Source organism: Cryptomeria japonica, chromosome 6, assembly GCF_030272615.1.
Source record: "Cryptomeria japonica chromosome 6, Sugi_1.0, whole genome shotgun sequence".
Taxonomy (NCBI): Eukaryota; Viridiplantae; Streptophyta; class Pinopsida; order Cupressales; family Cupressaceae; genus Cryptomeria; species Cryptomeria japonica.
In genome coordinates this window covers 7,941,280-7,960,117 of record NC_081410.1, presented here as the reverse complement: position 1 = coordinate 7,960,117, position 18,838 = coordinate 7,941,280, and the positions used below count along the sequence as shown (strand labels likewise).

At 31.9% G+C, this 18,838-nt stretch overlaps 1 protein-coding gene across 2 annotated transcripts in view; it reads left to right on the top strand.

The window, feature by feature from the left end:
* Positions 1-18,007, top strand: part of LOC131069365 (triacylglycerol lipase OBL1) — a 77,224-nt gene extending 59,217 nt beyond the window's left edge. For both annotated transcript variants that reach the window (XM_058004743.2, XM_058004732.2), the window contains 4 exons: positions 16,456-16,661; positions 16,769-16,802; positions 16,919-17,559; positions 17,645-18,007. In XM_058004743.2, the coding sequence (XP_057860726.2) occupies positions 16,539-16,661; positions 16,769-16,802; positions 16,919-17,559; positions 17,645-17,923 (1,077 nt within the window). In that variant the 5' untranslated portion in view covers positions 16,456-16,538 and the 3' untranslated portion in view covers positions 17,924-18,007. The remainder of the gene's footprint in view (positions 1-16,455; positions 16,662-16,768; positions 16,803-16,918; positions 17,560-17,644) is intronic.
* Positions 18,008-18,838: the final 831 nt, after the last annotated feature.

The following is an 18,838-nucleotide window of genomic DNA, read 5'->3' as shown; positions in this document are numbered from 1 at the left end:
AATCCCCCCCTTCATTTATGGAATGATTCTGTTTTAGAGGAAGTGGGTAAAGCCCTTGGAGATTTTTTGATGGTGGATGATGAATCGTATGATGTTTTCCACTCCACCTTTGCTCGCATATTGGTTGATATAGATGTTTCAAAAGGGTTACCTACTGAGATTTTAATTAAATCTTCTAAGGGTTCTTGGGTCCAATCTTTGGACTATGAAGGGATTCCCTTTCGATGCAAAAGGTGTTTCAAAACTGGTCATGCAGTTGCACAATGTGGCTTTGAGAAAAAGGCTACGATGATCACTTGGTGGAAAGGCGCTTCTCATCAACATTATACGATTGAGAAGAAATCTGAGCAACCTAGGAGCTTCTTAGAGGTGGTTGCAAGGGAACCATAAGATCTTGGGACTTCCTCACTGGATGTCACGGTGCTTGAGTCTCCTGCTGAAACCCCTAATGTGAGAATGAATGAGCCTCGGGAGGGTAATTGTGGTGGAATTTTCTGATATGGCCATGCCAAGAGGGAAGAAGACAAATGCTTATTCCGGGACTAAGGCTGTTGGCTTTCATTCATAGAATAATGGTGGGCTGGACTGGCATGACATGGAAACGCAAGTGGAAGAGGGCTGGATTTTTGTTAAGGGCAAGAAAGGAAAGTGCTCTAAGCCTCCTTTTGACATGACTCTTTGCTCCCACAAGAGTAGCTCTAAAAGTTAATCTTGATGGTTCTTGTTCGGAGGTTGGTTGCAGGTTGGTTGTAAGCTGTCCTTTTTGCAGCTGTGTGGCTGACTGCATGTTGTTCTTTTTGCAGTCTTTTGTCCTAGGTTGTTTGTGCCTTTATGTTCATTTTTTTTAGATAACTTTCCTGTAGTGGGTTCCATATCCTTTCAAAATTTGGTTGAAAAGGGTTTCGAGTCCCTTCAAAACCTATTTTTCCTTTAATAAAAAACTATAACAAATATTATTTAAAAAATGAATTAAATTTATAACTTTATCATTAAAGTACTAGATTTCTTAGCCAACCAATACTATTATCATATTAACAAAAAAAACTTAAATTATTTACTATCAAATAACAAAACTCTCTTGCCACAATTTGACAAAACTTGCAATGCGGTCTTGTTTTAATTTAATTTAATTTATTCTTTGCTCCCATGCACTTAATTAACTAATTTTTAATTAATCGATGCTAATTATATCTTCAATTCCACCTCTCAATCGCCACTCCAAGTTTAACTGATCAATTGATTTGTCTATCTCCATGATGCATTCAATTAACTTTGCAATCATGTCAATCTAATATTATTAATTATGAGGGATTGAAAATGTCCTTAGAGAAAGTCCACCTTTTTTCTTAAGAATAAGTATAAGAAGAAATATAACATAAAATAATAATAATAATTTGATAATATAAAAATAATAATAACATCGAGAGGTGTATTACACTCAGACAGATGTAAAAGTTATTTAATTTGACCTGCATTTTTTTTCGATCGGTAATATTTGTATTTTATTTATTTAAAATTAAACATTACAACTTCAGCAAGATAATGAACTATCCAGAAGTTCCCAAAAACCTCCACAAAACGGTCCAAACCACTCACCCAAAAAAATGGAATTCAAAACCAGTAAACAATGCCCACACAACCAACACCCCCATGCTATGAGTATGAAAAAACATATTACATCTTGCCAGTTAAAATTCAGGCATTTCTACTGGAAATGAACTAAATGGAGTCCGTAAAGTTTAATATTTCAACTGAATAATTAACTGAAACAAAAAAGCAGAGAAAGTTGGCACCTATGGGTACCATGCCTATTGTAACCTATTCATGGCTCTTCCTTCACACCTCTTGCAGCCAAGGAACTCGATTCACCAGCCACCCTAATACGGCGAGATCCTCCTCTTCTCGCATGTGGAAGTCCCCTCCTTCCTTCTGCATCCTTACATGCTGCCCCTCGTGAACCTGGATATACCGCCTCGCCACCACAACCACCCTCTGCATCACCCCCCGCATGTTTTGCCAATTTTGTAGATAGTTTCCTCGTTATTGGCCTCCTAGGTCTCAAATTCTCCACCACTCTCCCTCCACCCTCTTGCCTGATCACATCTTCAATGTCCATGATATGGACAAAAATTAGCAGTCCTTCCCAGTCTCTCTTCGCATCATCCTTGAAGCACACTCTATCTTCTTCATGGTGGCGAAGAAATTGAATACGCGAATGACGCACCCTCAACTCCTCATTCTCCTATGGAATACCTTTTGCAAGATGAAAACCCCATTCTGGCATTGCCCACTCCCACAAGCATTCCAAATTTAAAAGGTACTCTCCTGAAATTATTCTCTGCAATACTTTCCTCACCTCTTCAACAGGGTGTCCCAACTCAAAACCCCATGCCATTAGGAGTGAGTAAATGTCTGCTCTGCACCTATAACGGTGATCGATGATAGCCACCTCTTCTCCTAAACCAAATTGAATTGCTTTCAAGAGTAGAGAGTCCTTAGCAAGAAACATTTTCTCAAGCTTCTTTGGAGGGACATGACCTCGAAAAGCCGACATAAGTTTGGAAGATTCCAAAGTAAAATTGGCTTCCATTTCTGAGGTTGCTGAAAAGTTGTAGAGTTTTTCGAGAAAACCAGATTTAAATTTGGTTTCACCAACTTGCCCAGTCTATTCATTACCAGTACGAGCATTACGAAATTGGCATTTAATGCATGGCTCTCCACCATCGCTGCCAATTCAGAGCATGTCGCAATAACTGCTCATTAACTAACACTTGCACAGGAAAAAGCTAGCTTTTGACAAGGAATTTGAAATAATTGTTGTACCAACTTGGAAAAATGTCTTAGTTCCATTTAACGGTTTCATTTCTGCCATTCGACGACCTCACCTCCCCTGGCTTGAGACCACATGCTTCATTTGACAGCCCATCTGCAATAGTATTTTCCTCTCTTTTCACATGTGAGATGTAGTAATTATTGAACACTTTCAGTTTTTCACTTATAATATTTACATATTTGTTCAATTTCCAACATGGTATATGCCCTCTAACGAGAGCCTGGACAACAATTTCGGAATCACCCTCCAGATGTAACTTTGTCACCTTCATATTTGATGCTAAAGCAACTGCAAGTAAAGCCGCTTGAACTTCCACCTTATTATTAGTGCCATCTCGAAGCCTTCTAGCCCTCGTACATAAGACCTTTCCTTCATCGTCACAAGCCACAAATCCCACTCCTGAAATCCTTGGATTGCCTTTTGAAGCTCCATCAAAATTTATTTTCACCCACCCCTTCTCTGGTTTTGACCACTTTACCATCTCTCTATCCAAATGGTCACTAGAAAGATTAACCCTAGGAAACCCATGAACGGGTAATTTGACGTGCATTTGAGTGTCAACAAATTTATCAATTAAAAAAATATTCTTTGTTATTATTAGATTTTATAATTTTTAAAATACAATATTTTTTAAAGAAAAAAAATTTAATTTTTTAAATTATAATTAGATTATATAATATTTAAATGCAAAGTTTTTTTATTTCCAAAACAAGAAAAAATTCATTCTCCTTATTATTATTATTATTATTATCAAATTTATAAGTTTTAAATGCAAAGTTTTCTTTGTTTTCAAAGTAGAATATATATATTTTTTCTATTTTTCTTTATTATTATTAGCTATGTTATATTAAAAAAAGTATAAAAATGATATGGATAGATATATCCTTCTAAAAAATACATTTTTACTAAATATTAAATAATAAATTGTTAAAATATCTCTCAAAAAATCAAACATAATTTAAGTAAATTTCTAATTTCATATTTGAAAAAAATTTATGCTATTTTTTTTTCAATATTTTAAAAATGAAATACCATTTATTCCTATCTTAAAAAATAAATAAATTAATAAATTTTTAGAATAATATTATAAAATGATATAAATATATATTATATTATTTAAGTAAAATATTAGGAAATTAAATTATTATATTATTTTTCAATCTGTATTTCTTTTTCAAGCTAAGGAGAAATGGGTGAGACCTTCAGAGGGAAGGTGGAAGATAATTTTTGATGGAGCCTCTAAAGGAAATCCTAGACCATTTGGGGCAGGGTTCATTGTTAGGGATTGGAAGGGGGATGTGGTGGCACTAGGTGCACAAAAACTTGAACCGGGAATGAATAATATAGCAGAAGCATCAACAACATTGATAGCGGTCAGAATTGGGAAGAAATTGGGAGCTAGGGGTTGCACTTGGAGGGAGATTCATTGATCATCATTCAGGCTATTACGAAGGGCAATATAGAAGCTTGACACTTACAAAATTCAATTTTCAGTATATTGGAGGAGTTGAATTTTTTTAAATATTACCAAGTTAGTCATGTTAGATGAACGGGTAACTTGGAGGTGGACATTCTTTCTAAATGGGTTTTATCTTTTGATGAGATTGGTGAACTTAGGTTTGAAGACCTTCGATAGATTAGAATTGATGAAATCTAAATATTAAAGAGAGCTAATGATTATTTATTTTTTGAAGTGCAACGATCGTAGAGGTGAGTGGTAAGTGGCAGCCGACATTAAAACTTGTAGGAGCATTTATGAAGGACGTTGAGTTGATCAAATGCACGATTAAATGCATGTCCTATCACTACATCACTATCATTTTCGAGTTTCTGGTGGAGAAAGGTAGCTTTCGTTGCAGAAGTGGAGCTGAGTAGTGTGGAGAAAAGTGGTGGAGTGGAGCGGGTAGATGACATGGAGGTAAACTTCACTCTGTGAACAAAAAAGAAAATTTGTCCATTCTATGGGGACTTGACGATGAAGAGGCTGAGAGGAATTTTCATCTTTTCGGATGAGCTTCTGACACAATGTGTTTTCCTCGTTGTGGGCAAAGCTTTTGACTGGGTGAAGCACGGGTATAAAACGAGGATGGATATTTACTCATTGATTATGGCGTGGGGTTTGGAAGTTAGAGAGGATGTGGGTATGGTGAGGCGGGTGATGGAAACCATAGTCCACAAGGATTTCCTGGATGGGACGGAATCATTTCTGTAATGGGCTATTCTTGGAGAAGGATTCGATGCTGGGGAAGGATTGGAGATTGGTGGACAGGGTGTTAGGGCAAGGTTGATCCCTTTTGTGAGGAGGCCGCAAGGACTGTGTAAAATGCACCGCCGAGCCGAGGCAAAGCATGGCTGGGAGGCGTTGAAACTTTTGGTGGAAATAAAAGAACTGGAGGTAGTAATTGAAATTGCCAAAGTTGAAGCATATGGTGTGGGGAGGAGAGTGCTACGCTTGAGGAAGCAGAGAGAGACAGAGGGGAAGAAGCCCAAAGGTGAATTGAGTTCCTTGAAGAAGAAGAAACAATTATTAGGTACAATTTTGGTTAGTTTGTGCTTTGTTTTGATTTGATGGGTTTATCCATCTTTTTGTATTTCATCTAGTTTGTACAGAAGCCTGGTGAAGGGTTGGTTTTTGATGTAGAAGCTATAGTGTCAATGAATGAGTATTTTGAAAAAGATCGTGATAGGAGTAGGTGGGATGTCTTATTTTTGGCTTATTGTGAACTTTTTTGAAATTTGCTTGATTGGCCATGTATTACTCTTTTTGAAAATCAATAAAATATAAAATTATTACCGAGCAAAAAAATAAAATTATTATATTATTAATTTTATATTGAGGTGTAACTATATAGTATCACCCCAATTTCTTATCTATGTCATCAAAACAAAAGAGAAGAAAAAAACAGGCTAAAAATGGGCAATCTCCAAGTTTTTAATTTCTTCATCTTTAAAAGATAAGTTTCTTGCATGTTAGATCATTGCTAAAGTTGATTCTTTTAAGATATGACCTGCATTTCTATTGCATTAGGAAGAACATGAGGTGGTCATTGTTCTACGAAGTTCCATTTAAAAAAACTGGCAGGTCAATTGGTAAAGTGGGGTTTTGAGCATGTTATTTTTGTGCATTATGGGTGGGGATTAGACAAAGGGAGATAAAAGATAAGAGGCCCAACAGAGTTTGGACTGTTGGTCTTTTTTATTATAATCATATGTTTCAAGTTTGATGAAAATGAGTTGGATTCACCTTTTGAAAAATATCGAGAAATCAATTTTTATGCTTAGATATTTTATTATCTTTCAAAATTACATTTTTTAAGACTTCTACAATTTCATTTTCATGTGATGATCATTGATAAGGGAAGGTAATTGAAACACGTTTTAATTTAATTTCATAAAACACCATTGATTCCTCTATGTTGCATATAGTCATATGTATTATAGTATATCTTGTAGGTGGAGGTTCCTAAGGAAAGAGGTAAATTTCATTTGATTTTGATTTTTCTTATATATTATCTTTTAAATTAAGGTTGTAGGTTTGCAATGCAATCTCGAGAAGGAAAGGTTTTATTGACTAAATTTTTCAATCACAATCTTTAACCGTCTATGTATAGTTGTAGAAATAATCACCTTCTTAGACAAAACTCTAATTTTTAATTAAGTCATGTTATATGCATGATTATGGAAAGATTACGAAACTTGGATGCAAATTCTAATTTTATAGATGTAATTGGTCATAATCTTGATTTTGTAGATATAATTGGTCATAATGTTGATTTTGTAGATATAATTGGTCATAATGTTGATTTTGTACATGTAATAGATAATGATAACTTTCATCTTCAACCAACAAACATATCAACATTTAGACAATGAGGAATACAACTTTTTGCACAAGTAAAACATAAAAAGCATAGAACTTTTTTTGTTGTTGTTGTAAATTTATGCTAAAATATTGATTCAATAGAATATTAATGCTCCTATGAAAACTTTTCATTCATTCTTTCCAAAAAAATTTGAAATTGTTTTAATTGGAAAGCTATTATCCTCATAGCAATGCTAAAAAATAATTTTCAATTTTCAATTCTCAATTCCATGTTGTTTTTAAAATTTAATTACTTAAAAGGAATTAACATTATGTCCAAATTATTTTTTTCATATTTAATATCAATATAGTAGAAAAATATTATTTTTAAAATATCTATTTGTTTCCTGTACATTCATTTCTCAATTCCATGATGTTTCTATAATTTAATTATTTAAAATAATAAGATTATATCAAAATTATTTTCTTATATTTATAAATATGAAGATAGCAATAAAGCTGTTATTTTGAAAAAAATCTATGAAAGATTTCTTTTTGAAGTTCTATAGAAAAGTAATGAATGATAATAAAGATGTTTTTATATTTTTAATCCTATGATGTTTCTAAATTTTAATTACTTAAATAAATTAAAATTATGTCAAAGTATCTTTCATATTTATAAATATCAATATACTAACAAAATAAAAATATCTATTTGTTGCATTTACATTCAACTCTCAATTTCATAATATTTAAATAATTTAATTAATTAAAATAAATTTAGAATATAAACCAAATTAAACCTTAAACCTAAATGAAATTCACCTCTACCCCTAACACTAAAATAAAATAATTCTTAGCCATAAACTAAAAATGAAGTGTATGAATAAATAGAAAAGTAATTAATAAGAATAAAGATGTTTCTATACTCTGAATTTCATGATATTTTTTATATTAACATAGTTCAACCCATATACAATAGAGTATCAGATTCCTGATTACACCTATTTTGGAGTGTTTATACTTTCTCTTTTATATAGTTCCCTTTATACATATATAACCAAGATAGGCCGTAGCCTAGAGTCCATTGAGTGTCTACTACAGAGGTTGCAACATATATAAGAGATTACTACAAAATGCCTTATTGGTTGTACAGTAAGTAGCAAAATGAACCACCCTGATCACTGTTATCCATCTGAGTCTTCAAGCTTGAGCTTTCTCATGTATTGGGTCAAGGCCTCAATCTCCTTCGGTTGCAACTTATCCATATGCTTTCTGAAGTAACGAACAGATTGGATATCCTCCTTATAGATTTGTAGGACACCCTCATGAATCAAAGTCATAAATCTATCATTAGATATCTCCATAACAATAGAAACCTATGACATGATAAAGAAATGTGTGAGTTTATTATTAAACTCGGTAAGTCTCCTCTTCTTGTTTTGAAAGACCTCTCCATTTCTTTCCTTCTACAAAACCATAACACTTCACAAGACAAGACATACCAGAACCGGTTCATCTTAAAATCAAATGACCCTACAAAGCTGACAAGGACCTCAATCCAAGAAAGGCTAGGCTTGTGAATCCAAACAAGAGAAGAACCAAGAAAAATAGACCACACACCCCGGGCATATTCACACTCAAAAAATAAATGCTCAAAGGACTCTTTCATATCACACACATCGTATTTAACAGACATGAGACCTCAACAGACAAAAAGGAGCCAACATCAAGTTTTCTTAGCGGGAGGAGTCATCTAAAACATGATTTCTTAGGTTCAATGAGAGAATGCCAAAAGAAATAAAAAACAAATTGCCATCTGGACTTAGGCCATTCATAACCCCAGCCTTGATTGACTCTAGAGAAGATGGAGTCATCCTCTTTTAACATCATATAAATCTTCTTAGTAGAGATTTCCAAAAATGGGGAGCCATCCAACCACTTAAGCTGCTTCAAGAAAGAGTCAGTATCCAGGATCTTACCAGGAAAGAAACACCCTGTAGCCTTACCAATGAGAGAATAAGTTTTCTTTTGTGAAGCCAGAATCTCATATTTAGATTTGATCTCAATTCGAGAGCCAAGTCGGTTGTCAATCAGTACATTACGAATCAGGGGTATACCTTTCTCATTCCATATCTTAGGAGAACAACTTTGGGTCAAAGCAAGGGGTTTGTTGTTGAGATTCACACCCCACCAAATAGATCTATCCACAACAACATATGCCAGAGAACTTCCTACTGCATCCTTAGAGGGTGGTAACCTCCTTACATGTGACCATGCCTTCCAAAGTGATGCAAAAACACTAGAACCAAACACTTTCATGTTATGTTCCACAAGTACAATATCACATAAGGGGATATTCCTCCATGTTTTGCCTTTCTTAACAATCGATTGTTCAATATTGTTTCTTATTAGCACCTTCCAAGGTTCATTGCCATATAGGACTTTAACAATCCATTTGGATGCTAGGGCAATCCCATGAGCCCTAATATCCTTGATATCTAGACCCCCCAGGTTTTTAGGTCTGCAACACCAATTCCAATTCACACAATGTTTCTTCTTGTGCCCCATCCCATCAGACCAAAGGAAGTCCCTCATAATCTTTTCAAGTTTATTAGTCTGATAGTTCGCAAACACCCATGCAAAGGCACATTAAACATGATGGGAAGATAGAACCTTTTGAACAATTTGCACTCTGCCAGCCAGAGAGAGCATGTGGGTTTGCCATTTAAAGTATTTCTTTTCAATTTTAGCATACAACCATTGCCACATATCTTGAGTAGCCGAGTTAATGGCAAAGGAAATACTAATGTATCTTACAATATGGTTCGGTCTTGTCCATTGCCATCCTTTACTTGTGATCCAATTTGGGGGATTGTCTGACCATCCAAGGATAGTGGATTTGTGAGGGGCTATTTTTGCTCCAGAAGCCAAGCAGAAGAATTGAAGTCTTTTCATGGCATTATCAAAATTATCCTTGGACAGAGTTAGGAATAAGGCAGTATCATCAGCAAATTGAGCATTAATCAAAATATCATCATTAGGAAGAGTAAGCCCTTTGATAGAGGGGCCTATTTCCGAGGCCCTTAGAATGTAATAGAGAGCATCTGCAACAATGGAAAATAGTGTTGGGGCAATAGGGCACCCTTGTCTTATAGATCTCCTTAATGGAATGGCTTTAGACCTATCACCGTTAATCTCAACAACTATGGAGGAATCCTTGAAAAGAATATCCACCCATTTACAAAAGTATGGGGGGAAACCAAATGCTTGAAGCATTCCCTTGACAAATGGCCATTCTATTCTATCATATGCTTTCTCAAAGTCTAGTAACACCATTGCAACTTCCTGATTATCAACTTTTGCCCACTGCATAGCCTCCCAATTGGTGACCAAATTTTCCAGAATGTATCTACCTTTTATAAATCCAGTTTGTGTGGCAGAAATGAACTTGTCTAGAAGTCCAACAATTCTCCTTGCCAAAACTTTTGCAATGATTTTATATGAGGTATTCAGTAAGGTGATAGGTCTCCAATTTTTAACCAGAGTTTTATCCCCACCTTTTGGAAGTAGCTTGATAACACCCTTTTTTATAATAGCTCCAAGGGACCCCTACGCAAAAACATCCTCGTATAGACTCAAAAGTTCCAAACTTATCCATTCTATGTGCTTCTTGTAAAACTCATCAAGTAAACCATCTAATCCTTGGGATTTACCATTGGCTAGTGAATTGACCGAGCTTTTGATTTCCTCCAAAGAGATCTTATGGCTCAGAGCCTTGGCATCTTCGCTAGATATTTTCTTAGGGATTATCCTTACACATTTCTCTAAAGCCTTCTAATTACAATCCCCATGCTCAGATGAGAAGAGACTTCTATAAAAACTGAAAAAAGCCTCTTTGATAGCTACCAGATCATTAGTGATATCATTGTTGACTTGGATATCTTCAATAAGTTCTCTCTTATTCTTGGCTTTGATAAGATTGAAAAATTTCATGATATTTCTGAAATTTTAGTACATAAATAAATTAAGATTATGTCAAAAGTATTTTTTAATATTTATAAATATCAATATAGTAACAAAATTGTTATTTTTAAATATCCATTACTTGTCTTCCCTTTCAATTATCAATTTTTTAACGTTTCTATAATTTACTTACTAAAAATAAAGTAAGATTATTTTAGAATTAATTTTCTAGATATCTATAAATATGAATATAGTAAGAAAATAATTTTTTTTTGAAAGTGAATCAATATGTTCTTCCTATTATATAATCTTTTATGAGGTCTATGAAAGTGAATCAATATGGTTACCAAAGAAAGTTGAGAAAACATATTTATCTAAACAATAAAAATAATTCAATACTAAGGCTTGGCACGCGATGAAGGATGGTGAAATTTCATGATCATTGCATATACATAATATAGTATATCATGTTAAAAAAATGGATCATGAAAATTATCAAAATATTAATTTAGAAACCATCATGTAATTATTATAAAATTCTTGCAAATTTAATTAGGTGATAATTTTTTGAATTAAATTTTTGAATCACACTATAATCTATAAAAAAGAAAGAAAAATAGACTAAGAAGTCCCTTGAAATATTACCCTAAACCAAATTGAACCCAAATTGTAAACTAAATTGATATTTAATTCTAACACTTAACTAAATCAAACCCTAACCTAAAACAATTTTAAATTTAACCTTAACTCTCAATTGAACTCTAACCCTAATCTTAATTAAATATTAAACCTAATTAAACTTTAACCCTAATCATGAACCAAAATTTACCATAAACCTAAAACTAAACCAAATTGAACCTTAACCCTAAACCTATCTAAATAATAAATCAAATTTAACCCCAACCCTAACCCTAATCCTAATCAGATCAAATTGAACCCTAACATAAAACTACTTTGAACCTTAATCCTATACCAAATTGAACCCTAACCCTAACACTAAACCAAATTGAACTCTAGCACTAATTCAAATTCTATACCAAATTGAACCCTAACCCTAAATCTAAGCCAAATTCTATTTGAAATCAAGTTTAAACTTAACCTATACCAATTTGAGCCCAAACCCTAAATCAAATTAAACCTAAATTTTTAGGTCATGGAGAATCCTATTGAAGATATAGACATAATCACCTTGAAAACCAAATAAAACATTGAACCAAATTGAACTCTAACCTTAACCTTAAACAAAATTACATAATAAACCAAATTGAACCCTAACCTTAAAACTCAAAGAAAATGAACCTTAACCTTGAACATTGAATTGAGCTTTATACTAACCCTATTTTAATGTTTTTTAATCAAATGACAATCCTAATTAGTGTCTGATCAAGTGATCTCATTTTTAATTAATACTTCCTCATTACATATTTTTAAACTAATATAATCTAATCCATCATAAATTTAAAACCAAATTAAATTAATATTTCCTCATTACATATTTTTAAACTAATATAATCTAATCCATCATAAATTTAAAACCAAATTAAACCTTAACCCTAACACCAAATGAAATTGAACCCTAATACTAAACAAAATTGAACCCTAACTCTAAACTGGAACTTAAATTTCACATTTACACTTATAGAACTTTAAATTAAATAATAACCTTAAACCTAATTGAACATTAATTTAATAATGCTAAATCTTAAAGCTGTCATCATAAAGTTTATCTACTCTAAGGTTTAGAGCATTTGACTTTCCAAAATCTATTGTGTTGTTGGATGAATTTTTAGTCATTGTTAGATTCAATTAAGTAATATTAAATAAAAAATACAACCATGTTATAAATGAAACGATAAAATATTTAGTTTTGTATTTGATATGATTGAATCATGAATTAAGAGCACATTATGAGTGATTATTTATCATAATCAAATATATAAGACAATTAGAATAGTGATGAGGAAAGAGCATAGAGCATAGTGATCAATGGATTAAGATTGATTAATTATTCATATGAAAGAAGTGTTTTATTAGATTATATTGCTAAGTTGTAGGTTTTATTACATTCAATTTCTTGCATGTATATCTATCTTGTAAATAAGGTTTCAATATCTACTCAATTGATCAATGCAATATGGTCCTTATATCTATTTTAATTGTTTTAAATAGTTATTCTTGTCATTTATTTATGAATAGTAGATTTTCTAAAATTTGGTATCTCTTGGTGTCCTCTACATGAACTTTATTTATGTAATATAATTATGCTAGTATAATTATGAATAGTAGATATGTATTTGGATAACAAAACCTTCTCAATAAATAAAATTTGTTACTAATTTTTTATGAATATTTTTGTTATTACATTTTATAAAGGCAATATTTTTTTGTTTTGAAGCAAAAGAATAGAAATTCTATTACATTTTATAAATAATTATTTTTATTTAAAAAAGAAAAATAGAAAATATAAACACAATGTTGTTAAAAGAGAAATACTGTCAACTATGTAGTAGGTAAAATTTTATTTAAACTTAGGAGAAAAGAAACCATGGCAATATCATCTATTCCTAATCTTGAGAAGAGTTTGATTAGTGGAAGGAGGCATTAACAATTTGATGAAATTTATTTAGTGTGTTATGAATAGAATCTTAGAAAATTGAATACTAATAACTTCTCTAATAAGTTATGTTTTAAGTGGGTGACACTATTGGGTATTACAAGTAGATGCACACGAACGTATGTATTTTAATTTATCATATTGGATTCTCTTGAAGAGTCAACCATAACCTTGGCTATTGTATGTATTTTATAACATTTAATTTTGCTTTGCAATCATAAATTAGATAAGAGTCAACCATAACCTTGGCTATTGTATGTATTTTATAACATTTAATTTTGCTTTGCAATCATAAATTAGATAGTTTCACAACATGTTCATGATTGAGGCTTGTAGCTAGAGTACATTATTTGAAAGAAATTCAACTAATTATTTTTCCCTTTTTCCACTATTCATGATCATGAATAAATAGGCTTTTTCCTTTCATCATTTGGTTAAGAGGCTTTCATTTCCAATTTCAAATGGAGAATCATGAATTTTTGTATTCTCTTTCAAATTCTTCTTATTCCATGCTTTGCTACAAAATTAATGTGAGCTATAAAGTATCCCACTTTATTCTTAGAAATGAGAGAAGCAAACTTTTTATCCTTCCTATACGATAAGCCCTTTGTTTTGTTTTGTTTTTTATTCTAAAGCTTGCATAAATTCATAGACTAGTGATAGACATAAATTGATTGTTTTGGGCACCTTTCTCATTCATGTCCTTATTTTGGACCATTTCTTTTAAATGTTTTTTAATTATAAGAATTTAATAATATTTTAAGGGCACTTGACAAGAATTATTTATGTAGCTTTTGTAGGAATTATTTTTATAATTTAATAAAAGTATAATGATATGATAATATAATAATAATGTAGTCTTAATAGATTTTTTACTTTGATCAAGAGTTTAACACAAGTATAATAATAATAATAATTTGGTACTAAAAGCTTTAATGAAATATAAAAATTTAAAAATAAGTATAATAATTTAATATTAATTATCATATATATATATATATATATATATAAGGGCATGTCGTGAGTCAAGGCATCTTTCATGAAGCACCTCCACTTCATCGTACCGCTAAGCTTGGACGGGGACAACCCCTATAATATATTAATAAATGGAAAAATAAACAAATATGATATCTTTTGATGTATTTTACCTATATTCCTCTAAAAATAAGACATGTTAGTTATATTTTAATAATAATTTAATATTAATTATAATATCATAATATAATAATAATTATTTAATATTAATTTCTAAGTGAAATAATGAACTGGAAAGATAAGTATGCTAATTAATACTCATAATCAAATCAGAAGATTCTAAACGTCTAGCAAACCATACTTCAAGTTTTCCTTGCCGATGATTATAAATTATGTATCTATTATAATATAATTTTAAGGTTGGTATAAGAAAACAAAAGGAATCCCGGGGTTTATTTGACCTATCGTAAACGTGAAGTCTCTGACAGCTGGCGGTCATTTAAAATAAAAAATTAGCCGTTTCTAAATAATACAATTTAAAAACTATTAGCGTGTGAATGTGAAGATTATTTCAAAGACATCCTATATTTTTTGTCAACCTACTACTGGTTAGGTATGATTGTTATCGAGGCCCACACGGGAAATCTTAATTTCTGAGAAGCCAGGATGAAATGCGAGACGCCATCAGATAAAATAAAAACATTTGCATCATAGGTTTGTCTGTTTCTTCGGTTATCTACATAGGTATCATTAAATATTCTGACAAATTCAACATACAGGAAGCTGCAACAAATCTTCTCTTTCACATGCCAATACACATGTTTTATGAATTTTATTGGATTTAAGTGTTTGAACATGTAAAAATTGGCATTTTTTGGCTGACCACTGAGAAAATTTGTGAAGATGGAGGCAGATTATTTGATAGTTTGCCCTGAGAAATGCTGTTTGTTGAAGTTGTTTTTGAGTGTAGTATTCCCTCGTGTATTCAAATCTTGCGTCATTGATTGTCCAGATTCAATTGGATTACACCTCGAAGAGAACTGGAAAATGAAGCTCTCCCTTATGTTTATAAAAATTGTCAAGTATGTTGCAGGACCCTTGAGAGAAATGGGGAGCCTCATAGAATTTATTCTGAACCTGTTTTACTATAATGGAGGATTGCTAAGAACATTGTTCAAGCTATTAAATGGTAAATGTATTCAGTTGGTCTTTTCCTGTGTTTCTACAAGTAAGAATACACCTTTTGGTCAATCAATATACTAATTTTTGGATTAGGTTATGTAATTTTTTTGTTGTCATCATTTTCGATCAAGTTTTATGATCTATATTTTCTTTTGTTATGTGTTGTAATAATGGATCATAGAGCTTTATCCAAAACATTGACAACAAAAAATCTACAAAAAATCTATTTTCTTTTCTGATATCTGTCCTGAGGATGGAACATAGAGTTTGATTCCAAACTTTTGTAACAAAAATCTACATAATCTAATCCAGAAATTAGTATATTGATTATTCTAGACTGGAAACATCATGAATTTGATTTTGGTCAATGTTGTTTCTGAATTAGATAATGTAACATTTTTTTTTCATCAAAATTTCAAATCACACTCCATAGAGATTTATCCAGATGAAAATAGAAAATTAAGATTAAACATTTTTCTTTCAGTTGAGTAGATCCCTTTCTCTTGTTGAAGCAGATTCAACTCCTTGGATGATCAACAAAGTTGTACCCTGTAACAAAAAATATTTAGGGATGAACTCCATTTTTATATTTGTCTACTTTTCTTAAATAGCTCATTGTCGAGGCCTTGAATAATCCTCTTGTTTCTCTATTACAAGTTGTCTGCACAGTGCACACTGAATTATTTTCTTTGATGATCTTTAAATTTTTTAATACAGGATTAAATAACTGCTTGTTTAGCTTGAAATTTCGTCGTTATAATTTTTTTTTTTCATTGATGTTTGGGATTGCATTATCAAGATGAATAAATAAGAGAAGAAAATAATTTTTTTTTTGGTTAATTTGAATATTTAGATTGTAGACATTTTTAAAATTTTTGTTTTGTCTGAATATTTTTGAATTAGGTTATGTAAGTTTTTTTCCATCCATGTTTTATCATATTCTATGATCTATCATCAAGATGAACAAACAAGAATAGAAAATAACATTTTTAAATTGAATATTTCTGTTTCTTTATAAATATTTTAGATCATACTCTATAATCAAGATGAACATACTACTTATCCACTGTAATTTTTATGCAGGGAGCATAAATATACCCAAAAGAAGATCAGAGGCATTTTTAAGTTTTGTTGGTCATGTGGTCGGGCGCTCAGACCTGTATAGCATGAATGGTTCAAAAACCATGAACCCTGGGGACAGATTCTTTGCAGATATTTCAGTTCTGGCTTCAACCATAGTCTATGAAAATCCCTTGGTTATAAGAGAGAGGGTCAACCATCACTGGAAGGTAGGGCACCGATTTTTTCATTTTAAAATCTTAGTTGTACAATCACAACAGTTAGAAACTTATTCAAATTCATCTTTGACTTTAAATTTTAATCCCAAATCTTGCAGATGCATTTTGTAGAGCTCTTCGAATGTTGGAACGGTATGAAAAAGAAGAGTCTATGTACTCCAATAAAAAGAAACTGTATATTTTAAGTGGGTAATGAGTCTAGTTGCATTTTTCTGAATTCTGATTCGTTGATATGAATAACTTACCAGATTACTTGAAGAAGAAATCTACACAGGCATTTATATTGTGTGATAAGGAAAAAGATGCTAAATTAATAGTGATAGCCTTCAGAGGAACACAACCCTTTGAGAGTGATGATTACATAACAGATGTAGATTTTTCTTGGTATGATTACCCTCAAATGGGAAAGGTCCACTTTGGATTTCTAGAGGCTTTGGGCCTGGCAAACCGTTCAAATCGTTCAAATGATAAAAAATTCTCATGTCATTTGGACCCTGACAATCAAGGTCACAGTATAGGAGGAGCCTACAATGTGCTACATAAAAAGCTGAAAGAGCTTTTAGAAGCCCACAAAAATGCAAAATTCATTGTGACAGGTCACAGTCTAGGAGGAGCCTTGGCTGTATTGTTTACAGCAATGTTGTTTGTGAACGATGAAAAGTTGTTGGAAAATCTGCTGGCTATTTACACATTTGGACAACCCAGAGTTGGTGATAAAACATTTGCAGATTTCATGAACAGGAAACTGAATCTGAATCAGGATTTATCCAGATATTTCAGAATCGTGTATTCCAATGACCTTATTCCCAGGATACCTTTTGAGGATGTTATATTCATGTACAAGGACTTTGGAGCATGCCTTTACTACAACAGTTTTTACTCTCTGAAGGTATTAATTACTGTTTAGACTAGTGATTTTCTTTTGACAGAAACGTGTTTCCATGGATTTGATATATTGTTTTATATTGTGACAGAAACTTGCGGAAACCCCCAACAGAAATTTCTCACCTGTGTTCTTCATACAAATAAAAATAGTTGCTCTTTGGGAATTGTTGCAGTGTTTAGTTCTACATTACAGAGAGGGAAAGGAATTCAAAGAAACTAAAGTTTCTATTTTCTGCAGAATACTTGGAGTTTTGAGCCCGGGAATTCTGATTCCGGGGCTTTCAGCCCACAGCCCAGTAAATTATATAAATGCAGTAGGGCTGGGTCCTGCAATACTCAACCCTAATTTGGCCAGACTTGAAAATTAATTCACACAAAGGGCCAATTACTAGTAATGGTAGGACTTCAACACAATTTTTTTTTACAGATTTTCAATATTGTTCGTAACTATAATTATGTAAAATACAATGTTTATACTAAAATAATTGTTTAATGATAACTAGTTTAGGTAGATTGTGAGGGATTTGGTTTCAATATTATTTCATTATATGTTTTGCATTTGGAAGAGTATATAATCTTTAATCTTTATTTTCTTGATTTCATTAAATTTATTTGATTTAATTGTAGACAGGATGTGATTGTGCTCTACAATGCCATTAGAATACGGCTTTTAGTTTTTATATTTACGATCTCGTACATTTTACAATTTGAGTGAGGATCACAAAGACCTTAAATATTTTTCAAAGCTAATTTAGTGAAATTCATACCTTACATAGCATTTAGCTATTATATTGTATCTATGTAAATTTGTGAACTATTTTGTATTAAATTTGTCTTGATCTAAATTGTAGGTACTATATATTTAAGATCGAATTTTTTGTGGAGGATTACACTATAAAATAAGGAGAGATCATTTTAAAAGATGTATGCTTTCGAGAAAGGAATAGGTCCTAATCAATGATACACACCTCTAAGCAAGGATAAGATCCTCATTAAGGGCAAACAGATCTATGCAAGAAAGGCAAACCATTATGAATGATACAACTCAACAAAGGGAAAGTAGATCCCAATGAAGCAGAAATGTTTGATAATTGTTATTGTCCCCCAATATAGAGACAAGAATAATTAGGCTATTGTGTTTCTATCCAAGTATGATTGCACATGAAATTGTATGATCATGAATGGCAATGAGCCCCCCCAAAGAAAAGCTATGAGTGTCACATAGTGAGGAGCAACATAATAGGAAATAAATATCATTTAGAAGGAATAGGACAAAGGTTCTA